Source organism: Protopterus annectens, chromosome 16.part0, assembly GCF_019279795.1.
Source record: "Protopterus annectens isolate FY-2018-M chromosome 16.part0, PAN1.0, whole genome shotgun sequence".
Classification (NCBI taxonomy): Eukaryota; Metazoa; Chordata; order Ceratodontiformes; family Protopteridae; genus Protopterus; species Protopterus annectens.
Genome location: NC_056750.1, coordinates 6,302,266 through 6,329,786, shown reverse-complemented (window position 1 = coordinate 6,329,786; position 27,521 = coordinate 6,302,266). Strand labels below are relative to the sequence as shown.

Below are 27,521 nucleotides of genomic sequence, written 5' to 3'. Positions count from 1 at the left end.
ACCCCCTATTTCCAGATGCGGCTCTCTGGGTGAAGCACAACTTCCTTAAGAGCACACAGCAAACACACAATGTCTGGGGTATGGGTTTCTCAATCTGTCTTCCTCCAGGTCCCCAATCAGACTCCTCACTGGCACAGCTATAAAGCTGAGACCTTGGATGAGTGTTCAAGCCAAGTTCTCCACACACACTCTGTGAAACCAGGGCTTAATTTCTCTGCTCCAAGTAGATGACACACACACTTTGAGATTTGATTTCCAGACACACACACACACACACACACACACACACACACACACACACACACACACACACACACACACACACACACACACACACCTGCTGATACAGATTTATTAACTATTACCCCTTCTGCCCAGACTATAAAGTAGCTGCACTGCCACCAGACACTCCAAAGCCAGCTACTCTAAGACTCTTACAAGGGTATCCAATTATACTGAGTGAAATTAATATTAATACAAATGGTAATGTTGTCCAACCAGCCAGGCTTTCAGGAGTGGCCACAGTGTCACCAATAGATATAAGTGCTCTCAAAGGTTAAATATTCTCTGAAGGACCTACCACAATGAAAAGTTTAAATATACTTAATAATAAATAATAAAAGAACACATAAATACTAATATTTACAATAAACACCAGAGTTTCATTCACAGGAAATATTAAAAATAACACAGGTGGACAGGTTCACATGGTTAAAGAAAAAAAGCAGTACTTAACTAATCTCACTATATTTTCCTGACTGATCTAAAGAATTATTCTTCCCTTGTTGCTTGCTGAAGCAAGGCAAGATGAAGTAGGTGAGGGGTCCTTCCTTGTCAGGTTACAAAAACAGATTACTCTGAGACTTCAGTCTCAGCTAGTATTCAAACATTATTTTAGTGATGGATTACAGAATGACATAACACACATCTGGTCATCTGATTTCTGGTTCCCATGCAACCCCCATTGCTAGAAACTGCCAGGAGTTGGCACATATGTGTCAATAATACACACATAGAGCTTGCTAAGATCTGATGCAGCTTCCAAAAGTCATAAAACCATAAAAAATTTCCACTCTTCCTTACAGGAGCTAATAAACCATACTTCTTACAGATACTGCATCTCTGTATTAATTCAAAACTGTGAGATAAAATCTTTATGGCCTGGGCCCAGTAATTTAATTTCTTACTATTTTTCTAATTCAGGTGGATTGAGATTAACGTGTTATCTTCCAGTATCCTCTGTTACAATATATACATTTCAATGGTTACAATAATAATTGTACATTTCTTCTACTGTCCAGCAGGACACACTGTTTATACATTTTTAACACAAGCAACTTTACAAATACATTTTAAACACAAGCATCTGTACAGATCAGTTTGATATACAGATGACATATAATTCTTTACAAAATTCCAGCTAGTTGTGCTGGCATATGTTACACATTCACTGCTCTACTTCACCTGGCATAGCTGGCAATACCTTACATCATCACAACATACATTAAGATAGGCTCATATACTTCCCAATCAATCATGATTACGAAATGTACTAAACAGGGTTGTCCCTTGTCCCCATTGCTTTTTGCTCTAGTTATGGAACCATTTGCAAATTATACAAGCTCAAATAAAAACGTCAAAACATACTAATAAATAATGATCTAATCCCCAAAATACAATTATTTGCAGATGACATCCTATTAATGTTGACGGATTGAAGTTCTTCTCTTATTGCAGTACTCCAAGCAATGGAAATATTCCAGACAAAATTGGGAATCATTTGTAATAAGAATAAGACTAAAATACTGCATGTTAATTATAATAATAATAATACAATAGATAAGAAATAACATAAATACATTGTGAAATATGGTAAACTCACTTACTTAGGGATAATTGTGCCTGATAATATTAAAGCTATAACAACCCTTAATTATAATAATAACTTAAATTCCATAAAACAAACTCTTAATAAATGGAATATTTTTTTCACTATGGAAGAGGCTTTCCTTAACTAAATTGATGATCCTTCCTAAAGTTCCATTTATAATACAATCTTTATCCCTCCCACTCCCCCCAAAATATAAAATAATATAATTCTTTGTTTTTGATATTTTTATGGTTTCCTAATGGACATAGATTGACTTTAAACCATCACATTAGAGACTGGACATTGGGTGGTATTGGTCTTCCAGATTTAGAATTATATTCCTTATCATCAAATGTTAAGATAATTTATTGATTAAATATCAATTATAATACCAAATGGAAAGATATTCAGGGAGGTATTTGGTGTAAATCCAATAATTTAACAAAATCATATCATACTATAATAGCTACTAATAAATTCCGTTGGTTAGTAAAAGACAATGTTATAGAAAACAAAAATAAACCAGTTAACTCTATTAATACGGTAATAACCTCCTTTAAATTTTCATTTTCAGGAACCCTGAATATAAAGCATGCATTTTCTTTGTATTTCCAATTGCCTATACTCAAAATAGTATAATACATTTAATTTAACAACGCATTTAAAGACAAAACCTGTTATACTGGTATCAATTATTAGACAATGAGAAGTTACAAAACGTTGACCATATCACTAATAAGTTTGTGTTAAGCAAAGATATGTGGTTAGAAATTCATAACTGTAGACAATTAGTTGAACATAAGATTAATCTAATGCAGCCAACAGAAATTCTTTCCCCACATTCATTGATGTACTCATTATTCTAATGCACCAGAATATAATTGGAAAGGGACTTCTATCTAAAGTATATCAGGTACTTAAAAAATCAACAGTATGTCACAGGGGATGCTATTGGGATTATTTTGGACTTGTTAATAATAAATACCCAAGGGAAGATGATAAAAAAAAAACTAATACTCCAATCTTCAAAACAAACTACTTCATCACTACAGTGGAGGATACTGTCTTGGAAGTTCTTACATAGAACCTTTATCACACCACATAGCAATGAACTAATGTATAATAAAGACATAGGATGCTGGAAATGTGAACTAAATGTCAAAGCTGACTAGCAGCATATGTTTTACAATTGTATGAAACTTAAAACATTTTGGGATAATATAAATTCTCTTTTACAGTCTGTTTTTAATGATAAATTTACACTGACCAAATGTCTCATTTTATTTAATACACCTAGTCCCACTTGTGTGATGAAAATTATATACCCTCTTTTATGGGGTATCTTAACATGAGCAAGAAAAATCATCACAACGAACTGGAAGAATCAGACTACCCCTACTATAAAGGAATTTGTACATCTGGCATCTGAAGTTTGTTATCTTGTACTTATCATGATCAATACAAGAACATCTAAAAACACCTCTTCACATAATATATGGCTGAAATTCAAAGAACTGCTGGATAAATGGACTTTAATAATTAACTAACAATTACCCAACACATTTCTTTTTTTGTTTAAAAAGTTTTGTTTTATAGTAGACACCATTGTAAATAGTTATTTTTGGTTGTTTATTATTGTACTTTTAGATATGCATTTTTATATTTCAATTATCATATATTAATGTTTTGTTATTAAATTTTCAATAAAAACAATTTAAAAATATATCCTTGTTCAAACAGAATAAGCAGTCTGCCTTGCCATGGTCTACATTTATTAAGGCATCCACTATAAATCATGTTACACTCTGAATCAAGTTTAATGCTTATAAATTACTTTTGTTCAATAAAACTGCCCCAGAAGTCTGACTAATCTATTTGTATCTGATTATGAACAGGATCCCTGTTAGACTTAGCTCCTGAAGGTCAGAAGGTCCAACAGATTTTTCAATATAAATCAATGAATGCAGACTTTTGGTAAACCACTTGAAGGCATATGCTGTCAGCCATTCAGTTCTTAAATCACCTGGCATACACCATTCTTTTTGTAATCTTGTACAACACATCCATTTCCATACAATCTGGATGACAGAATCAAAGGTTAGTAGACTTCTGATGTTTAACTTTAAAACAGAATAATACTGTGTGCATGCTTTGACAAGACCTTGAAGCATTCCATCTTTTCCTTAAGTACACAGGTTCATAGTTATATACAAGGCTAATGACCACCAGGCCTTTATAAACCTAGTCATGCAATCCAACCCAGTTGTGTCCCTATGTATCATGGGCATTTATTAGGAGGGGGTATGTTACTTAGGAAGTTTCTAGTTGTTATGTGGGGGAGGGTATGTTAGTTTGGGCATTACTGTCTGTTCCTGTTTATCAGAGACATGGAGGCTAGATCCAAGCTGAATTTCCTATTTCCCATCCATTGGTCAAGGTTATGCTTAAACAGGGTTAGGGATGGACTCAGCTTCACATGGAGGAGAAGCCTGTTCCAGAGCATGGAGATCCTCTGAAACACATATCTGTCTCATCAACATCTTACTTAGAAGCAATGTTATTAGGCCATTGATGCAACTTTTTTTCTTCCTGAATGAATTCTAATTAGGGATGCCACCTTTTCATATATCCAAAGTGACACACAGAGACGGCTGGCCAAATATGTAACATCACAGGGGTTATGGTTGACACTAAAATGTCTTAACTTTGGAGAAAATAACTGAATTTTCCAGGGGTCTTAGGGATACTCTGTGATGGATTTTAGAACTTTCTTTTTCCAATCTTTAGACCCAACTATGGCCTGAAGAGAAATCAAAGGGAAAGAAATCAGTATAGTGGTATTTATTTTCTTCATGGAAGAAATAAGTTGCATCAAAGGCTTAATGACAATGCTTCTAACCAAAACACTATTTTGTATACTCACTGCATTATCCCACCTGAGTAGCTATCAGATCTCTCCACTACTGATAAATATTATCCCTAATAACGCATACTTACCACACCATTACTCTCCTCAAACTCCCCCAGCATATCACCTTAATTTTACTTCCTCTGACCTCTTCATCTACAGATATATTAAGTTACATTCCTTACCAACAAAAATGTCAGTAAAACCTAAGCTAAAATGTGAATGGCTGTACACTTTCATACACAATAATTCCAACCAGAAACTCAGAGGTGACATTCTGCATCACTAAACAACAACTCAGTCAACACAACTACAAATGCTTTTAGATCTGCTTCCCCATTTGCCTTTGAAAAAAAAACCCTTGCTCCAAAACATGAATTTTAGATGCATACTTAACAAAATCCAAGATATTCATGCATATAGGTTCATAGGTGTGTACTAGGCTAATGACCATTAGGGCCTTTTTAAGCCTAGCCACGCATCCCAAATCTCTGACAAGTCCTGGTAACCTTGATAAATGTAAGCAAGGAGATGAAGCATTTACAAGCAGGAGCATGGGAGATGAACTGTTTACATTCTGCCTGGGTAGCTGTGAGGTGAAACATTGTTGAAATTCTTAGACAGTACATCACTCCTGTTCATTACTAAAATAAATACATGATCTTTAGTTACTGGCTATTAGGGCAATCTACCTAAGCCACTTAAACTGCTGTGGTAAGCATAATAACATCAGAAAGCTAAAAGTTTCTGTAAAGACACTGGACCTAGACCAAGTCTGATTGAAATATAAAGATCATCTTAACGAGGATTGTAAGTATTTCATGACCAACAAAGAGGAATATTCTTGCTAATACTACACTGTAAAGTAAAGCAGAACTAAACAACAGTTATGTAAAGTCAAAAGGTTTGAACGACAACAGTCATAAACACAGCGGTGATACTCACTGAGTTAACTTAAAATTACTCAGACGTGGCTGAACCATATGCATCAGTGTACTCAAAGAGTGATGCTAAGATCTGAAGTAGTGTTAATGCCCACTTCTTCAAATCTTTAGTAACTGAAAATTCACTTTTCAAAATTTCTTTTAATACTGCTTACTGTTTCTGGTCAAACAACTACCTGTGGCAAGACAGATAAGTGTTACTATGATAAATCTGTACATTCATACTATTGGTTATGAAAAAAAAGCTTAATGTATACCAGGGTTTCTAACTCCTGAAATTTAGTGAGACAATTTAATGCAGTACAACACTAGTCTTTGTAACGTACATGTTGACCAGGTTTTGGACTAACCTCTTCCTTAGGTGAATGAATACACTTTCTGGTACGATAACCTGCTCCAAATAGACTTGTGATTTTTCTTCCTCAAAAGATTCAGTTATAAATGTCTCATGAAGAGGGTTCCCATGTTCAGGTTCAGTGAGTGAGTATACTTTCCCATTCTTGGTGGTGAAGGTTTCAGTTGTTGGAAATGACTGGTTGGGCTCTGATTGTTCATTTAAACTTTCCTTGAAAAGAAGGAAGAAGAATAAAAAGAATTACAAAATAATACACATTTCTATAATAAAATGTATAAAGAGCAAACAAATACTAACAACTGTTTAAAAGAAAACAATATCAGGTAAGGACCACTTGAGTCTATCTGGTCTGACCATCTACGTACCCTCTATCACTAAGCTGTCTCTGTAAAGTTATATGTATTTCACCTTCTCCTGTTTCTCTCTAGGGTGGTACAGTGGCTCAATGGATAGCATTGTTGCTTCACAGCAAGAGGTCCTCCAGTTCATATCTTGGGTGTGTTGCCTACTTTGTGGAATCTGCATGTCCTCCTTGTGTTTGTGTTGGTTCCTCTGGGTATTCAGGTTTCATTCCACATTCCAATTTTTTTTTTGGTGGGGGGGCTCTAAAGAAAAAGAAGTACTGTCCTCACTGGTAAAGCTCCCAGGACAGTACATTTGTCCAACTAACTTTACATAACTACAGTAGATGTTCAAATGGTCACTGCTGCAGCAGCCTTAGCTTTATGGTTTACATCTTGCTAAGGATATAAACAGCTGGCCAACTTCCACAGTTTCAAGGGTACCTTCTACCAATCCAAACTGTTAGTTCAAAATGAGCTGAAGAAAAAGAGTGGTTTAGGAGCCAAACCAGTTAGAGCTGCCAACTAATGGTGACTCTAGAACCCTGAAAAGGTCAGTGCTAGGAAAAAATATATATCCCTGGTTAGATTACCATAGCTAAGATGGGCTGAGAGGAGGATGAAGATCCAGGAGCCCCTGGAGAATGGTCCAAGCAAAGGCTGTCTTAGACCTGAATAAAGAATCAAGCTTAAAGTGCTTTGTAAAAGTGTGTACAGAGGACCAAGTCACTGCTTTCTTTATACTTCTGGAATACAACCATTTCCAAAAAGCCACATTTGAAGTCAAGGCCCTAGTAGAATTAGCCTTGAACCTGCATGGAAAATGTTGTCGTGTGGTGGGTATAACAAAAGGTAATAGCATTTGGCAACAAACTGGAAATAGTCTGCTTTGACACTGGTTGCCCTTTTTTCTTACCTTTACAAGAAATGAACAACTGATCAGAGTTCCTAAAATATTTTAATCTGTCAAGATAGTACCTGAGTTGTCTGTGGACATCTAAAGTATGGAATATCCATTCTCACACATTCTTTTAGTTTATGAAAAGATGACAGGAAGCTAGACAGCTTGACTCATGCTAAACACAGATACCATTTAGGCATACAATAAGGAAGTCCTATCTCTGTGGAAAATGAGATAAGATTGAGTTTCCTACTAAGATATTATTTTTACAGCGATCAGATGAATCAGTAACACTGTGTTCCATGTTAAGAATCTCAAGTCAGGCTGATGAGCTGGTTCAAATACAGCAAGAGTTATTTTTTCCATGGCAAAATTAAGATCCCAAGGAGGAACCATACGTTTTCTAGAAGGCTTGATATGCAACACCCCTTTCAGAAACATTTTCACATAAGATTGCAATAAAAAAAGGAACCCATGGACAGACACACTGAAAAGGTTGACTAAAGAACTTTGATGGAGGAGTAAGGCAAACCAGAGAACAGTAACACAAATAATGTAGATCCAGAGAAACACTAACCCTGAAAGGTTGCTGGTTCCTGTCTTGGCACCAACTAGAAAACCTTTTTCCATTTACTAATACATGCTTTTTTAATAGCAGGTTTTCTAGCCTCCTTTAATACCTGCTGTATGATCATAGAAAATAGGTGCCTAAAAAGATATTAAGGCAGTTAGTTGCAGTTGTTTACATATATTTAAAAAAATATAGTTAAAGCTTTTTGTTTTGTTTTTATAAAAGATGGTACTGATGGCATCAGGAAATTGAAAAAAGAGAAACTGTAGATGAAGTTTTTTGAATCTACAAGTTTAAGAATATGGATTTTATAGCTACAAAAGGAAAAGAGACTGAACCAAAATATTCTTACAAAATGTCAATCCACGCCTGAGCAAGGAGATCAGAGTCTGTCTCGAACAAGCAGCAAATGAGATATGAGGTTATGTTTGATTTAACATGGGGTTGTGGATATGTGAAGGAGCCTGAGCTTGGGATCTAAAAGCCTTCAGTGGCCAAAATCAGATCCGAGATTGGATCCAAAGACCCATCTGTTAAGGACTGGATAGAAGAGACAAAATCAGATATGGAGGTTCAGACTTTTTAGAAGAATTAAAGATTTTCCAGGACTAAGGGTGGTGGGCTCGTCTCACAGATGAGGGGATCCTGAGAAAAGGACAGAGACAGTCCACTGTAATCAGTAACCTTGATGAATTGCTTTCAGAACTCATCTGTTGCCAATAACAGAAATGAAGGTCCAGACTTTATGAAGAATTAAAGGTTTGCCAGGGAAGAGGGAGAAAGTGGGTCTTGCAGACAGTCATTCAAACTTTTTAGACTTTCCTTTATTCTGGGGGGGTGGCATCTATTTTTTTGGAGCCTCCTTACCATTGCTTTCTAAACATTTGCTTAGCAGTAGTCTGTTGAGTTTATTTATTTTGCTGTTTAAAAAACACTGAAGAGAAAGCATTATAACCCTTCACAAACTTGGAGAAGGAAGGCTTAAGAGATTTCTTGAATCTGCTTACCTCTCTCGTCACACTTTTTTAAAGACCTCTGCAACAAATGGTCCAAAAACTAACTCTCTTTGTAAAGGAGATTTCAAAATTTCAGCTTTGACAGCCTCAGGAAGGTTTTGAGTATACACCCAAGCAAGCTTTTTCATAAGAGTTCCAGTGGCAGTATCAGAATTATACTCACATTTTAAATGGTAGGTAGCCACTGGAGAAGCACAAGCAATTATATTACACTGAATGTGTCTGAAAGTAAGCCAAGTGACAATTTTATAATGATCAGTACCAAGTTGTGTGGAAATGACTCAGGGACATTAGTCAAGTATGTGAATGACCAGGTCATCTGCATATAAGATAGCTTGCAGTCAGTAAGGGCCCCATCCACCCTATGCTAATCACCAAGGGTACTGAGAATGACAAGTCAAGATCTGAAAGCTTAGTTTATGCCATACTTCTGAGCTCTAGCTGAAGATTCATGGTCAAGCAGACTTTGATAAATCCAAGCAGCAGAAATGCAGACACTCCACAATGGTACTGATAGTGGTGTAATCGGGTTCCTATTACATGACTGAAGTTTTGAAACTTCGAATATAATAAAGTCAAACCCTTATGTTTGAAGTTTCAAAACTTCGAACACGTTAAAAAGAAAAAAAGAAAAAACAAAACTAACTAAGCAAGGAGGCAAGCCCCCCTGCAAACCCCACACCGCCCTCTGTTTAAATATAACAAATCCAAGATTGCACTACAGTGCAGTAAAGGGAAATCTTCCCTTTCCGCACTGTAGTGCGATCTTAGAGTTGGAATATTTAAAGAGTGGGGGGTGTGGGGGGTGCAAAGGGGGCTTCTCCCCCTGCTTACAACAGTTAGTTATGTTTTTGCCTTTTTTTTTTGTTTGTTTTTTTTACATATTTGAACTTTTTACAAGTTCGAACATATGGTTTCAACCATATAGTGTTCAAACTTGTAAAAGTTTGACTGCGTAATAGGAACCCGTGTAATCTTGACTGATCATCCAAGTGAAAGTAGGGAAACAGACTGTGAGAGCAAATGTGTATACAGTTTCTATAAAAAAGAATAAAAGAAAAAAACATAGTGTCATGACTAGATAAACCAGCTGGGTGCTATCTATCTTATAAGAGATTTTATATGTCATGATGAATATAAAATCCTATTAAAGGACAACACTACTCAAATGTTAATTTCTTCTTATCACAACATATTTAAATTACTTACCTCATGCAGTTGTATGCTAAGAGTGTTTTGGAGGTGAAAAGATTGTCGGATAGAGTGATGTTTATGAAGCTGGAAACTGATGGTGTAATGATGAATGTTGTTAGTGCATATGCTCCACAAGTTGGATGTGCGATGGACGAGAAAGAAAAATTTTGGAGTGAGTTGGATGAAGTCGTGATGGCTGTACCCAAGGATGAGAGAGTGGTGATTGGAGCAGATTTCAATGGGCATGTTGCTGAAGGGAACAGAGGGGATGAGGAAGTGATGGGTAGGTATGGTGTTAAACAAAGGAATGCAGAAGGTCAGATGGTAGTGGATTTTGCGAAAAGGATGGACATGGCTGAGGTGAATACATATTTTAGCAAGAGGGAGGAGCATAGGGTGACATACAAGAGTGGAGGAAGATGCACACAGGTGGATTATATCTTATGTAGGAGGGCCAGTTTGAAAGAGATTGGAGACTGTAACGTGGTGACTAGGGAAAGTGTAGTTTGACAGCATAGGATGGTGCTTTGTAAGATGACGTTGGTAATTAAAAGAGGAGGAGGAGTGTGAGGGCAGCACCAAGGATCAAATGGTGGAAACTGAAAAAGGGTAATTGTGAGGTGGAGTTCAGGGAAGAGTTAAGACAGACACTGGGTGGCAGTGAAGAGTTACCAAATAGCTGGGTAACTACAGCAGAGCTAGTAAGGGAGATGGCTAGTAAGGTGCTTGGTATGACATCTGGACAGAGGAAGGACAACAAGGAGACATCGTCGTGGAATGAGGAAGTACAGGAGAGTATACAGAGAAAGAGGTTGGCAAAGAAGTGGGATTGTCAGAGGGATGAAGAAAGTAGACAGGAGTATAAGGAGATGAGGTGCATGGCAAAGAGAGAGGTGGTGAAGGCTAAGGATAAGACATATAAAGAGTTGTATGAAAGGCTGGACACTAAGGAGGGAGAAAAGGACCTGTACTGATTGGTTAGACAGAGGGACCGAGCTAGGAAAGATGTGCAGCAGGTAAAGGTGATAAAGGATAATGGGGGAAACATATTTACAAGTGAGGAAAGTGTGTTGAGCAGATGGAAAGAGTACTTTGAAGGGTTGATGAATGAAGAGAATGCGAGGGAGAGAAGATTGGATGATGTGGAGATAGTGAATCATGAAGTGCAATGGATTAGCAAGGAGGAAGCAAGGATAGCTATGAAGAGGATGAAGAATGGAAAGGCAGTTGGTCCAGATTACATACCTGTGGAAGCATGGAGGTGTTTAGGTGAAATGGCAGTGGAGTTTTTAACCAGACTGTTTACTGAAATTTTGGAAAGTGAGAGGATGTCTGAGGAATGGAGAAAAAGTGTTTTGGTACCGATTTTTAAGAATAAGAGTGATGTGCAGAGCTGTAGTAACTACAGAGGGATTAAATTGATCAGTCACAGCATGAAGTTATGGGAAAGAGTAGTGAAAGCTAGGTTAAGAAGGGACATGATGATTAGTGATCAGCAGTATTGTTTCATGCCAGGAAAGAGCACTACAGATGCGATGTTTGCTCTGAGAGTGTTGATGGAGAAGTACACAGAAGGTCAGAAGGAGTTGCATTGTGTTTTTGTAGACTTAGAGAAAGCATATGACAGGGTGCCTAGAGAGGAGTTTTGGTATTGTATGAGGAAGCCGGGAGTGTCAGAGAAATATGTAAGAGTGGTACAGGATATGTACTAGGGTAGTGTGACAGCGGTGAGGTCTGCGGTGGGAGTGACGGATGCTTTTAAGGTGGAGGTGGGATTACATCAAGGATCAGCTCTGAGCCCTTTCTTATTTGCAATGATGATGGACAAGTTGACAGACGAGATCAGACAGGAGTCCCCCGTGGACTATGATGTTTGCAGATGATACTGTGATCTGTAGTGAGAGTAGGGAACAGGTGGAGGAGACCCTGGAGAGATGGAGATATGCACTAGAGAGAAGAGGAATAAAGGTCAGCAGGACTAAGACAGAATATATGTGTGTGAATGAGAGGGAGGATAGAGGAATGGTGAGGATGCAAGGAGTAGAGGTGGCGAAGGTGGATGAGTTTAAATACTTGGGATCAATAGTTCAGAGTAATGGTGAGTGTGGAAGAGAGGTGAAGAAGAGAGTACAGGCTGGATAGAGTGGGTGGAGAAGAGTGTCAGGAGTGATTTGTGACAGACGAGTACCAGCAAGAGTGAAAGGAAAGGTCTACAAGAGGGTAGTGAGACCAGCTATGTTATATGGGTTGGAGACAGTGGCAATGACAAAAAGGCAGGAGTTAGAGCTGGATGTGGCAAAGTTAAAGATGTTAAGATTTGCACTGGGTATGATGAGGGTGGACAGGATTAGGAATAAGTATATTAGAGGGTCAGCTCAGGTTGGAAGGTTTGGAGACAAAGCCAGAGAGGCAAGATTACGTTGGTTTGGACGTGCTGAGGAGGGATGCTGAGTATACTGGGAAAAAGATGCTAAGGAGGAAGCTACCAGGTAACAGGAAAAGAGGAAGGCCTAAGATAAGGTTTATGGATGTGGTGAGAGAGGACATGCAGGTAGTTGCTGTGACAGAGCAAGATGCAGAGGACAGGAAGAAATGGAAACAGATGATCTGCTGCGGCGACCCCTAACGGGAACAGCCGAAAGATGATGATGATGCAGTTAACATACAAAGAACCATTGTTGGTTGGGTTTGGAATCAAGGATCGGTTCCGACTCGGCCTTATTCAAAAGCTCCAGAGCTTCCACTGGCTCGTGGCTAAATATTATCCCATGATGCTCAGGGAAGATTACCAAGATCTTGTTTGCATAAAAAAACATAATTACTATCTCTAAACATGACACCAAATCCAAAAGAGACTAAGAAGAGATTCAGAGACCTAATAACCAATTTGCAAGAAGGGACTTCTCGGTCATCCAGGCAGGGAAAAGAGGGTGGGACGCAAGAATGAAGGTGAGATGGACAACAAACATGGAACATTATGGTGAGTACATAACTTCTTAATGTTATGTTGTCCTATCTCACCTTCATTCATTTCTAGTTGGGACTGCTTCCCTAGCACTTTCTTTCTTGGGTAGCTTAAGGGAAAAAACTTTTCAGAACAGTGGACCCAAAAGAGGCCCTGTTCCTGGAGGCCAAATCGACTTTGTAATGAGTGATAAATACCCATGTTTCTGCTGCACAAATGGAAGCCATAGGTAGCCTCACCTGGAAGGCAGATGAGGTTGATATAGCTCTTGTGGAATGGCCTTTCACTTTCCTAGGGGGTCCTCTGTTCTGAGATTTGTATGTATAAGTGATGCAGTCTGTAAGCCATTTAGAAAGTGTGACCTTTGATATCTGGTCCCCTTTCTTTTGGTTTGAAAAAGATACAAATAGCTGGTCTGATATTCTGAAATCTTTTATTCTGTGCAGGTAGAAATGTAATTGTCCATGTATGTCCAACTGGTGTAGTTCATATTCTGCCTTGTTGCCATAGTTTGGGAAAAACCAGGTAAGTCAATGGATTGACTTAAATTGGCCTCTGAACACACCTTTGGTAGGAATGAGGGATTGGTTCATAAGGAAACTCTATCTTTGTGAAAGGTCATGTATACGGGGGCCATACAGACAAAGCCTGAAGTTCAGACACTTGTCTAGCAAAAGTAGTGGCAACCAAAAGTGCTCTCTCCTATGACAAAAACTTTATGTCACATGATGATGCAGGTTCAAAGGGGGGAAAAATCAACAAAGACCGGACAAAATTTAGGTCCCATGGAGCTGGAGGTTCTCTCACTGGAGACCTTAGCAAGAATGTACCCTTTAATAATGCTTTACAAAGTCTGTGGGACATGATTTTTAGCCCTGTTTCCCCTATATGATAGTTTGATATAAAGCTAATTGAACTCAAATTTTAGCTGCCATCGCACCTTCATTAAAAAGCTTGGCCAAAAAATCTAACACTGCTGTTATGCAGGCAGTAAAAGGATCAATATGGCTGTTAAAAGACCAATGGGAAAATCTCATCCATTTGCTAGAATGCAATTTCCTGGTTGATGCCTTATGAGACGAAATTAATAAGAAGTTATGTACTCACCATAATGTTCCATGTTTGTTGTCCATAATCTTGCCTTCATTCTTGCTGGTTGGGTTCAGAACCAAGCATCGGTTCCAACTCTGCCTAATACTAAAGCTCGAGAGCTTCCACTGGCTCGAGGCTATACCCTATCCCATCGTGCTTATGGACGATAACCCAGATCTTGTTTGCAAGAATAACACATCTGAATTTTATATACCAAAAAAACACAAAGGTAACAGCTATAGCGTATGCCTCAAGAGGCAGAAGGGAAGCAGGGAACGCACTTTGCAACCAAACAGAATTTCCTTTCGATCCTCCAGGAGCGAAGGTTGGGAAAAGGAGGGTGGGACACAAGAATGAAGGCGAGATTATGGACAACAAACATGGAATGTTATGGTGAGTACATAACTTCTTAATGTTATGTTGTCCTATCTCGCTTTCATTCTTGCTGGTTGGGACAGCGTCCCTAGCACCTTCTTTCTTGGGTGGCTCAAGGGAATAGACTCTTCAGAACAGAAGAACCAAAGGAAACCCTGTTCCAGGAGGCCATGTCTACTCTGTAATGAGTGATAAAGGTATGGGGTTTGACCCATGTGGCTGCAGCACAGATTGAATTCATAGGTAGTCTGGCCTGAAAGGTGGCCGAAGTTGACAAAGCTCTTTTTGAGTGGTCTCTAATCTTTCCTGGCATTTGTCTATGTTGGGAATTATATGCATGGATAACAGTGTCAGTAAGCCATTTTGACAATGTCATTTTTGATATTGGAGCACCTTTCCTGTTATCCAAGACGGAGATGAATAACTGGTCGGACTTTTTAATCTCCTTTGTTCTATGCAAATAGAAGTGTAACTGTCTGTGTACATCCAAATGGTGTAGGGAATATTCTGCCTTGTTGCCATAGTTTGGAAAGAAAACAGGCAGGTCAATGGATTTATTTAAATTGGTTTCAGAACAAACTTTAGGAAGAAATGAAGGATTTGTTCTAAGAGAGACTGTCTTTGTGAAAAACTAAATAGGGAGGGTGTATTGACAAAGCTTGCATGTCCAAAACCCTCCTAGCTGAAGTAATGGCTAACAGAAAAACTGTTTTCCAGGTTAGACATTTTAGTTGGCAAGAAGAAGCTGGTTCGTATGGTGGGAGAATCAGTATAGTCAGAACCAAATTAAGGTGGTGGTTCTTTTACTGGAGGCCTTAGTAAAAATGTACCTCACAGGAAAGCTTTGCACAATCTGTGAGACATTATTTTTCATCCCATGTCTCCTATGTGGTAGTTAGATATGGCAACTAATTGTACTCGTATGATAGCTGCTGCTGTGTCTTCATTAAAAATTTCTGCTAAGAACTCTAAAATTGTACTTACAGGGGCTGTGAAGGAATCTATGTGATTCTTGGAAGCCCAACAAGAAAATCTTTTCCATTTGCTAGCATAAAACTTTCTAGACTGTGAGACATTATTTTTCATCCCATGTCTCCTATGTAGTAGTTAGATATGGCAGCTAATTGTACTCCTATGGTACCTGCTGCTGTGTCTTCATTAAAGTAAGGAACTAGTCTGTTCCTTACTTATAACTTTAGATGGGAATCTCCCATATCCTTCTGAATACTTTCTTCCCACAGTGTTCACAAAAAAAAAAGGACTATTTTATCTTATATTTTGTTCTATTTTTCTGTTCCATTATGTATGCTAAATTACCTTAAACACGTTTTAGTCTGACAAGCTATCTGTATCTGAAGTTTAATACTTCCTAAGTCAGGGTTTATACTAGCATGCTATCAGCCCTAATTTATAGGGTAGCTAGCCCAAATTTTTAAATTACTAAATTTTTATATGAAAAATACTGTGCCCATTAGAAAAATTGTGTGCCTGTCCAGCAGTGACACAGAGATGATTCAGGGGTAAACCCACGATCTCTGGTAAACCTGTGAGAGATTTCATGACCACATGCAGCGAGGTGCTCTGCCTCACATGGACAGCAGTTTTCAGTGCATGGGCCCAAATCTATCCCTACAGCATGCCCTCTAAAGTCGTCCTATTTATATTTAGAAACTTTTTAAGCCTATGCAAAGGGTTTTGGTTGGTTTTGGTGGATTTGGATGATTGGTGTCATTTCCATTGGGTTGGTCCATGTTCCTTGGTTCATGCACATGTCTGCCTTGTATAGCAGGCATTTGTGCTGGGCTCTGATTTCTCTGAGCAGACTGATCTAGAGCTGGAGTTTCTTTCATATTTTTTTTGGTTTTTTGATCTTTGATTTTCTCCTTTGCTGCAGATTCAGTGCTGCAGATGGGGTGTCTAAATGGGGGGAATGGGGGCATTCGCATCATTGGTCTGATAAGTGAAAGATGAAGAGTACATGAGGTGTGAAAGAGTCTAGAACAATCCTTCCACACTCAGGGTGGATGAATCCCTTCATGATCAGGAACCACTTTAGCAATGTGAGTTCAAAAAACTGTAGCATGTCAGGTCCCTGGGTCCTGTCTCTTAACTCCTGTCTTTGTTAGTGGATTGCCACCTATATGGTAGACCTTTTACTTTGTTTTTCCTTAGGGGTATGACTTTACATTTTTACAATTTCATTTTCTGGCGTTTAACTTCAGGCCATGGCTCTGCTATCTGTTTCTTTGGACTGAGTCCTTATCGATATCCATTCTTATGCACTTAGCACTATGGTTTGCAGTCGCCTGCAAACTTTGTCAGCCAAAGTCCATCCTCCATGTCTGCCTGTACTTCTGAGAGTAGGATAGAAAGCCAGATAGAGAGAGGAGGACTGCCCTGTGGGACACCACTTGTGACGGCTTGGGAGACTGACAGCCCAGGCTCCCCTCTGGGCCAGCTCCTGGCCTTAAGCCAGTTTGCCTTTGTGATCTTGTGACATATGGGTTTAAGTTTACTTTTAAGTTTTCTACAATACCCGGTAAAGTATTGTGTTATTGCCTTTGCCTTTGCAAGGTCAAGGTAGCCTCTATGACTGCCTCCCTCATCTCATCAATTGGTGACTTGACTGTTTGAAGAAGAGACCAAAAAAAGGCATGATCCTGACAAACAAAAAAAAAACTGTGGGGGGTCCAATGTTGCAGCCCCCTATATCTTGTTTTATGAGCTCCATTATGATCCTCTCCATAGCTTTGCAGACTAAGTTGCGCCTGCGCTTCCTCCTTGGGCACGTGGTGTGTATGAGGCTGGTCTAAACAGCGCAATGTCGCGGGTTTAATTCTCATTTTTTTTCGTGTACTACACAGCCAGGGACACCATCCGTCCCATTGATGCTGTGTTTTTAGCTTTAGAGCAGCACTGAACCTGTCTGCCAGTATGTTGGCAATGTCTGTGGGTTCAGTGATTTTGTTGGTTTCCACTACCTGAAAGGCCTTATGATTGGAATTGTCCTTATGATTCCTTTCAATTTTCAATTTATAGCAAAATTGGCCTTAGTTGATTTTTTTACTTTTTTTATTTTTTTTACTTAATAATGATCAGGGGTGACTTCATTTAGCCATTTTTCTCCTCTTCTTGTAAAAGATTTCTCCTCTTTATGTAAAGTTTGTTAATGGCTGGGGTCCACCAGACTGGACGTTTGCCCTTTGGTGGAAGAGTCTTGGTTTATTTGGGATTGCCTTACCCATGCAGTCAGGGAGGTGTTCATAGAAGGCATTTTTAAGGCTTTATAGCTTGGTTTCCTCTTTCTCAGGGCTCAGGGCCTTGAAGGATACCCACCAGAGTTAGTAGTGTGAGTTTTTTTTAGAAGTTCTTCATGCAAGCCGTCCCTTGCGAAGCACAGCGTGGCTTGTCAAGCATGTCATCCCCAGGCAGACGACACTGGATCCCCTTTGAACAATGACAACATTAAGCCAATTTGTTAAAGCATCATCTCTGTCTCTATATTGTGGCATCATTCTTGGTGAAGGAAGGATACTGCTCAGATGTCTTTAGTCAAGGAGAATCAGGGAGAGGATGTCCTCACACCAGCATCACACCAGCATGGACAATGATGTCATATTGCCGTGGAGTGACCAGTGACTTAGTAGTGCTTGTGTTATGTGCGCCCGAGCATAGGCTGCTTACTGTGACCCTCTCCTTGCTGGCCCTGGCGAGTAGGACGTGTGTGTGACTGACTGATGGAGTCTGTCCTATGTATGTTTAGTGTTGTTATTTGGCCTTTAGCCTTTGTGACTGCTTTGCACTGCTTTTTTGTGGTTTATGTGTTTGTTGGGGTGTGTGAGGGTAGCAGTGTTTGGGTTGTTTTTTTGGAGGCCTCTCTCTGCTGTTTAGGTAATTTTACTCAGAGCCTCCCCGAGTATTCTTGTGTGTTTATGTGTTTGATTCAGTGGAGTGGTAGCATTATGTGAGGCTGGTTTTGTGGTGTGAGTTGGAATGTTCTATAACTGAATTTTTAATGCATTTTCTGTTTATCTGTTTTATGTGGAGCTTTTCTCTCCGGGCCTCTACTGAAAATAGACATATATCCAGTTAGACTAGCCCGGTCAACAAATGTAAAATAAAATAAAATAAATAAATAAATAAAATAGTTGTTGAATTATGAGCTAAAACTAGAATATGTCTCATGCAGGGGATATGCCTGGAAGCCTGGCTAAGATTGGAAGTGGAGCAACCAAGCTGTCAGTTTGAGGGTCTGGATAGAGGGATGGAGCGTCCCTGACTGATGTGTGAGAAGATCAGATAGCGGGTCCAGAATCCATGGCTCTTCTTGGAGATGGGGCCATAGGAAGGGAAACCAGATCTGATGAGGCCAGTATGGAGTGATGAGTATTAACCTGTAGCTCAAAGCTTTGGCTTTCTGTAACACTTTGGAAATTAAAGGGAACGGGGAAAGGTGTAAAGGAGTCCCGGGAGACAATCATAAATGAGTGCATCCCCTGCTGACTCCCCTAGTGGGGGAATTAGGGCAAGGTAGCTGCTGCATTTAGTATTTATGGATGTGGCAAACAGGTTGCAGCAAGGCTGGCCCCACTTGCAAAAAATCTGGTTCACAATCTCCTGTTTTAGGGTCTTGTGAGGCATTAGAAATGTTCTGCTCAATTTGTCCGCTATCACGTTGGAGTTCCCTGGAATATGCTCTGCAATCAGAAAGTGTTGAGAGAAGACTTCCCACAGTGGGTAGGATCTGGTTCCACCTTGTTTGTTGATATACCACATCACTGATGCTGTCTGTCTGTATTGCAGTTGTGCCTAGTGGAAGAGAGTTCTGGAATGCCTGCAATGCCAGAAGTACCACTCTCATCTCTAGGACATTGATGTGCAAGTGGTATTCATGTTCCTGCCAAGTTCCTTGGACAGTCTTTCTCAGATAATGCCCCCCCATCCTATCTGGGAAGCATCTGTGGTCACTGTGGCTACTGGTTGGGGGAGGATGAATGGCCTGCCTAGAGTTATCTGCATGGAATGAAGCCACCAGTGTAGGTCTTTCTTGCAGGAGTCTGTAATGAAGATCTTGTGGGACATGGGTAATTCCTACATGGACCATTAAGCGAAGAGGAGCCACTGAAGGACCCTCATATGAAGACATGCCAGAGGTACTAATGTTATAGCAACTGCCATACTGCCCAAGACATTTAGAACCAACCTTGCCTGTACTGTCTTTTTTGAGAATAAGATGGACACTTGATGCCATAGTGTCTGTACCCTGCCATGAGGCAATTTTGCTACCACATCTACTGTGTTTAAGTCTGCTCCTGTAAATGTAATATGCTGTGATGGCAATAAGGCAGATTTTTCAAAATTTATGGTAATGCCCAGTTCTGAGCAAAGGTGAACAGTGGTGTCTCTTGCCTTGGTTAGTAGATGCTTGGTGGTGGCAGTCAGGAGCCGGTCGTCTAAGTAAGGAAACCCCCAGAATCCTAGATGCCTCAAGTGAGTCATGACTACTGCCATGCATATGGCAAACACCCTGGGGGTTGTAGTGAGTCCAAAGGGCAGAGCTAAGAACTGATAATGACTGGCTCCCAACTGGAAACATACATGTCTCCTGGATTGCCTGTCCATTTTTATATGGTAGTACGCATTCTGGAGATCGACTGAGCAAATCCAATTGTTTTTCCCAGAAAGGGGAGTATAGACTGCAGTGCCATCATTCAGAACTTTGATTTTTTTATGGACTTGTTTAGCCTGCTGAGATCCAAGGTGGGTCTCCAGTCCCTGTTATTTTTTGGAACTAAAAAAACCTTGAATAAGTTCCGGATCCAGTTTGGTCTGCAGGGACTTCCTGGATGACTCTTTTTCTTAGCAACTTTTGTATCTCAGGAGTTGCTTGATCCCTTTGACCTGGTGGAATGTCTGGGATTGATCCTGTGTTTGGTGGTGTGGTGGAGAAGGGTATGTTGTATCCCCTGGATATTACTGACTGCATCCATTTGTCTTGAGTGACATTTAGCCAGGCCTTTGGGTACAGCAAAAGTCTGCCCCCGACTGCCTCCAGAAGTGGACAGGTGGGCCTCCTTTCAGGAGTACTGGAAGGGTCTGCCAGAGAACTCATCCCTGTCACCCTGGTTTTGCAGACACCCTCTACCGTGAGGTCGGCATCTTCCATTATTTCCCACTCTGCCTCTGGGGGAAGATTCACCACATGCATCTGACAAAGCTCTTTGGGATTTGTGGAACCACATTTTTCCACCTTTCTGGCTTTTGGGATAAGGCCTGGTAGGGAGGGAAAAACATACCCCCATGGCAGACAGAGTTTTACCATCTGGTTCACACCTGGTCAGAGTCTCTTTAATCTTATGCTCGAACAAGGGCAAGCCGTCAAGTGAAGGAAGACTTGAAGGGCTCAGTGAACTCACAAAGGCGCATCCAGGAATGCCACCTCAGAGCAATTCCTGTACCAGCTGCCCTACTCGCACCATCGGCTGCATAAGAAATGAACCACATAGAGGAGTTGACTACTAAATTTAAGTTAGCAAGCTGAGCAGTCATCTTGTCTGGAACCCCTCAAGCTGTGGAACCTTGGAGGGTATCTTCTAGCTTCTTTAGGAAATCCCTCTGAAGTCTGGTAAAATGGGTTAAATAGTCCAGTGATCTGGGTGTAAAAGCCACAGACGAAAAGGTCCGCTTCCCATACCTGTCCATCGTTTGAGACTCCTTAATCGGTGGATGGACAGATGAAGAAGTCTCAGCTAACTCCTTTTTGGTGGCTGCCGCTGCCATCACCATAACATCTACTGGGACACCTTTGGTCAAAAAGTCTTTGTCTGATGGAGCAGTTATAAATTTGTTGGGCCTCCTCGGAACAGGTTCCACAGATTCTGGAGAGCCCCACGCCTTTTGACTTACAATGTTTAGAAGCTGGTTGAAAGGCGGAGACACCCAAGAGGTGGAGGGTCAAGAACAAAATGCCTCCAGGTATATGGACTCATCTTCAGAAGGGGTGAGCGTCTTCCAGCCACCTCTCTGCTTCAGAATTTCCAAGATGTGTGAGAAGGAGACTTCCTGAGAGGGTGACTATGGGGACCCTTCTGAATCACCCAAGTCCGTATCTGAAGTGGCCAACTTCTCAGGGGAAGCTAGATGTTTCCTCTTACATGTTTTCTTTCGAGGGACCTCCCAAGATGGATTCTCTGGGGAGGTTTTGGAAGAGTGGGACTCACCCAATGGGGTGTCCTGGGGCATTGATTCTCTTACGCCTGGGGGGGGGGGATGTAGAGAGGCAGACACTGGCCTTTTGGGGGAAGAGTGCCAGGATCCATGAGTGGAGCTGTCGATGGTGACAGCACACTCCTCATCTCCTCGAAGGCACCACAACCCAGGCCCGAGGAAGCCGCTCCACATCATCATCCGAAAGACTCCTGGATGATTGAGAAGATGGGGGCGGAGATTTTATACTGTCAGCCACAGATTCTAAGATAGGAGACTTGGAGACTGAGGAGACCGGCTTCATGGTTGGGGACAGGCTCTGTATATGACTCCTAATTGGTTCCGATAAGACTGGTGGAACTGAAGGAGCAGTCTTTATGGGCCTGAAAGCCTTCAGGTCTAAAGTCAAATCCTTCAATAGATTTTTAGCCGGCTCAGAAGCAGGAGCTGAAGAAGAAGCCCTTTTGGTAGACTTGCCCGATTTTGGTGACTGGGATGATTTTAAAGAGGTCTGGTTCCCTTCTAAAGCCTCAGCAAATGGAAGCAATCCCTTAATCATCAGTTTGTTTCTATGTTCCTGCAGCACCTTGGAACTGAAACCATGACAGACAGAACATGAGTCTTGGAGGTGCATCACACCTAAACAGTAGACACAACTAGTGTGCCCGTCAGTTAAGGACACTTTTTGAGCACAGGATTCGCACTTTTTGAAGCCTGACTGCTTCACTTCCTTTCCTTCCTTGGACACTGTAATAAACACAGCAACAACAAGAATATAGGAGCTAGGTAAAAGACAGAGATAATAATGCTAGAAAACAACTATCAGCTATGAAACACCACACTAAGCCAAAACTAATTATACAAACTCTATAAAAAAAAAAAAACACTCAAGCAGAGGAGAAGAAAGGGCTAGAAGATAGGTCTCTAACTAAAATGACGATCCCCTCTAGCCAGAGGAGATGTCTCCAAGTTAAACGACAAAACCTCTAAGAAGTAGAAGGAGTTGCCCTCTAATTCAAATGGACAGAAGGGAAATAAAGAAGAAAAACAAACCCTCTAACTTAAACGGGTTCGTTAAAAGTTGAAAGATTTAAAGATATAAAGACAAGACAGGGAGTTGTAGGCCTAGTGAAAAGCGACGCCCAGTCAAAACAAACACAACAAGCAAGAAATCTTAGGAATTCACCACAGTGAAACCTAAAACACTGTCAAAAAGTAATACACAACAATCATCATCATCTTCTTTTGGCTGTTCCCGTTAGGGGTCGCCACAACAGATCATCTGTTTCCATTTCTTCCTGTCCTCTGCATCTTGCTCTGTTACACCAACCACCTGCATGTCCTCTCTCACCACATCCATAAACCTTATCTTAGGCCTTCCTCTTTTCCTGTTACCTGGTATCTTCATCCTTAGCATCTTTTTCCCAATATACTCAGCATCCCTCCTCAGCACATGTCCTAACCAATGTAATCTTGCCTCTCTGGCTTTGTCTCCAAACCCTCCAATCTGGGCTGACCCTCTAATATACTTATTCCTAACTTGTGAACAAAATAAAAAACAATAAAAACAGCCACAAGGGACTAAATGAAAGACACAAAGTTTAATACAGTACACACAGTAACCAAACGACTAAGTGCTTTCACCAGGCTCTAACCACTGGCTTCTTCAGTGTCTTTCATTTAGTCCCTTGTGGCTGTTTTTACTTTTTTTAAATTTTGTTCACAAGTTTGGTTATATCCATTTGGATTTTTCTATTTTTAATACTTATTCCTAATCCTGTCCACCCTCATCACAACCAGTGCAAATCTTAACATCTTTAACTCTAACACACAACAATGTATAAGCAAATTATATTGAAATAAGTGAATAACATCCAAAAAAGTATGTCGCTTAGCCTGAGCCTAGTGAGAAGCACCCAATCTAGTTTAGTGGCAAATAAGATCTGGGTTATCTTTCCTAAGCATGATGGGATAGGGTATAGTCTCGAGCTTTAGTATTAGGTCAAGTCAGAACCGATGCTCAGTTCCGAACTTAACCAGCAAGAATGAAGGCGAGACAGAACAACATAACATTATATCTTTCACTGCAGGGGAAATATTAGGGAGCCTGGCTATTTGTGGAACTGCAGCAGCCAAGCTGTCAAGTTGAGAGTTTGTATTGATGGATGGAGCGTCCCTGATGGATGAGTCAGGAGGTCTGGAACTGGGTCCAGAATCCATGGCTCCTCCTGGAGATGGGGTTACAGAAAGGGGAACCAAATCTCATGAGGCCAGTATGGTGTGATGAGTATTACACTGCCCCTCAGCACTTGCTGGCTTTCTGAAGGACCTTCAGAATCAAGGGAAAGGGGGGAAAAGCATAGAGGAGACCTGGGGGCTACTTGTGTACAAGTGCATCCCTTGGCGACTTCCCCAGAGGTGGGAATCAGGGCAAAGTAGCTGCTGCATTTGGCATTCATGGATGTGGCAGAGAGGTTGCAGCAAGGCTGGCCCCACTTGTGGAAAGTATCCCCCGCAACTTCCTGTTTTAGGGACCACTCGTGGTACATCAGAATAGCTCTGGTAAATTTGTCTGCTATCACATTGGACCTCCCCATGATGTGCATTGCTGTCAGAAAGCATTGTGAAGAGACTGCCCATTGCCTCTCGACATAGGGAGTAGGATTTGGTTCCTCCTTGTTTGTTTATGTACCACACTACTGACATGTCGTCTGTCTGAATTGTAATTGTTCCTAGTGGAAGGGAGTCCAGGAATGCCTGCAATGCCAAAAGCACCACTCTCATCTCTAGGACACTGATATGCAAGTGGTTTTTGTGTTCCTCCAAAATGTCTTGGACAGACTTTCCCAGATAATGCCCCCCCCCCATCTGGGAGACTCCGTGGTCACTGTGGCTACTGTTTGTGGGAAGACAAATGGTCTGCCTAAAGTCAATTGAGTTGAGTAAAGCCACCAGCACAGATCTTTCTTCCATGATTCTGTTATGATAATCTTGTGAGACAATGGTAGATCCTGCATGGACCACTGGGAAAAAGGTACCCATTGATGAATCCTCATGTGCAGACGAGCTAAAGGTACCAAGATAATTGCAGCCATCATGGTTCCCAGAACTTTCAAAACAATCCTCGCCTGTACTTTCTTTTTGGATAAGATGTTCTTGATTTGACAATGCAAGGTTTTAATCTTCTCGGTGGGGGGGGGGGGGGATTGGCTAACATTTTTCTTCTGTCTAGGTCTGCCCCTATAAATACAATATGCTGTGATGGCAACAAGGAAGATTTTTCAAAGTTTATTGTGATGCCTAGCTGAGCGCAGAGATGAATGGTTCTGTCCCTCACTCGGGTCTATATTAGATCACTGAATGCTTAGAAAGGCGAACGGTGATTTATCGACCCTATGTAAGTGAAAGCTTACAATGTCGAACTGTCAGAACAGCAATTTTTTTCCAAGGGAAAAAAATTGCTGTTCCAACAAAAAAACAAAACACTTTAAACATTACATTAAGTGGGGGGGGCTTCTCCCCCTACACCCCCCTACTTAAATATACCAACTCCGAGACTGCACTACAGTGCTGAAAATGGCAAAGTAATGAAGCGGGCAAGCAAATTCTTTCCCAGGGAAAGAATTTCCTTAAAAGCCACTTCGATATTTTGCCGTTTCAGTCTTTTAAGTTCGACCAAGACGCATTTGAAAGATTGCGTCTTCGGTCTTCTAATAGGAAGCCCCTCACTCTTGTTAGTAGATGCTTGATGGTGGTGGTTAGGAGCCAGTTGTCTAAGTATGGAAACACCTGGAATCCTAGACACCTCAAGTAAGCTGTAACTACTGCCATGCATTTGGTGAATGCTCTGGGGGCTGTAGTGAGACCAAAGGGCAAAGCTCAAAACTGGTAGTGACTGTCTCCCAGCCAAAAGAGCAAATGTCTCCTGGATCGCCTGTCCTTTTTTGTGGTAGTGTGCATCCTGGAGCTCTACAGAGCACATCCAATCATCTTTCCCCAGAAAGGAGAGTATCGACTGCAGTTTTACCATCCTGAACTTTGACTTCTTGATGGACTTGTTTAGACTGCTGAGATCCAGAATGGACCTGGAACTAAAAAGAACCTTGAGTAAGTTCCCGGTCCAATCTGGTCTGTGGAGACATTTTGAATGACTCTTTTTTTCTAGCAACTTTTGTACCTGTAAAGTTGCGTAATCCCTTTGACTAGGTGGAACATCTGGGACTAGTTGTTTTTCTAATGGGGGAAAGGAAAAGGGTATGTAATAACCTCTGGATATGATTGTTTGTACCCATTTGTCTTTTATTTTTAGCCAGGCGTTTGGGTACAATGACAATTGACCACAGACTGTCTCCAGAGATGGACAGATGGGCCTCCTCTCAGAAGAGCTGAAAGGGTTTTCCAAGGAAAGAATCCCTGTCACCCTGGTTCTGCAGACCCCCTCTGCTGCATGGTCACTGTCTTCTATTGTTACTTTCACCTCTGCCCCTGGGGGAAGAATCACCACATGCATCCAGTAAAGCTCTTTGGGACTTACGGAACCACATTTTTCCCCCCTTCTGACATTTGGGATAAGGTCTAGTAAGTAGGGAGAAGTGGACTCAATGGCAGACAGGGTCTTTCCCTCCTGCTCGCACCTAGTTAAGGTCTCTTTCACTTTAGGCCTGAACAAGGATGAGCCATCAAAAGGGGCTTTAATAAAGGAAGACTTGAAGGGCTCTGCAAAGTCACATAAGTGCACTCAGGAATGTCTCCTTAAGGAAATTCCTGTACCTGCTACCCTACTCACTCCATCAGCTGCGTAGGAAAAAAGTCGCATGGGGGAGTTTACCACAGGGTTTAAGGTGGAGAGCTGGGAGGAAACCTTATCCGAACCCCCTGCAGCTACAGTACCTTGAAGGGTATCTCCTAGCTCCTTCAGGAGATCCCTCTGGAGCCTAGTGAAATAGGTCAAGTAATTCAGCGAGCTAAGAGCAAACACTGCTGAAAAAAACATACACTTTCCACATCTGTCCCTCTTTTGAGACTCTTTGGTGGATGAACAGATGAGGACATCTCTGACAATTCCTTCTTTGTGGCCGCCACCACCACCATAGCATGTACCATGACACCCTTGCTAAGGAACTCCTTTTCCGAAGGCGCCGTGATGAATTATTTGGCCTCCTAGGAACAGGTTCCACTGAATCTGGACAGCCCCATGCCTTTTGACTAATCACATTCATTAACTGGTCGAAAGGTGGAGACACCCAAGAGGTGGAAGGGAGAGACCAGGAAAGCCTCTAGGTACACCAACCCATCCTCAGAAGGGTTGGTGGGCTTCCAGCCACCTCTCTGTTTAAGGATTTCTAAGATGTCTGCAAAGGAGACATCCTCAGAGGATGACTGTGGGGACCCTTCTGACTGAATGAGGACCGTGTCTGAGATGATAGATTCCTCGGGGGAGTCTAGGTGCTTCCTCTTGCACAACCGCTTCTGAGAGACCCTCTCAGAGGGGTACTCTGGAGAGGTTTCAAAAGAGATAGTTTCACCCGATGAGGCATCCTGGGGCTTTGGGTCTCTGCACTTGGGTGGGAGAGATGAAGCTGAGACTGACACTGGCGCCTTTGGGGAAGAGTACTTGGACAAGAGAGTGGGGCAGTCTGAGGTGACAGCACTCTCTCTATCAGCTCAAAAGCCCCCACACTCCACTCTGAGGAAATCCCTGGTTCCGAGGAACTGGAAGATTCACCCTGAAGCAGAGCGGTTCACACCAAAGCTGATGTAGAAGCCGAGCTCACCTGTGCTGA

The 27,521-nt window shown here is 41.2% G+C and overlaps 1 protein-coding gene across 1 annotated transcript in view; it reads right to left on the bottom strand.

Annotated features, from left to right (window-relative positions):
* Window positions 1–27,521, bottom strand: part of CCDC180 (coiled-coil domain containing 180) — a 2,826,277-nt gene that overhangs the window by 1,521,600 nt on the left and 1,277,156 nt on the right. The window contains exon 17 of the mRNA XM_044058396.1: window positions 6,073–6,287. Coding sequence (XP_043914331.1) covers window positions 6,073–6,287 — 215 coding nt within the window. The remainder of the gene's footprint in view (window positions 1–6,072; window positions 6,288–27,521) is intronic.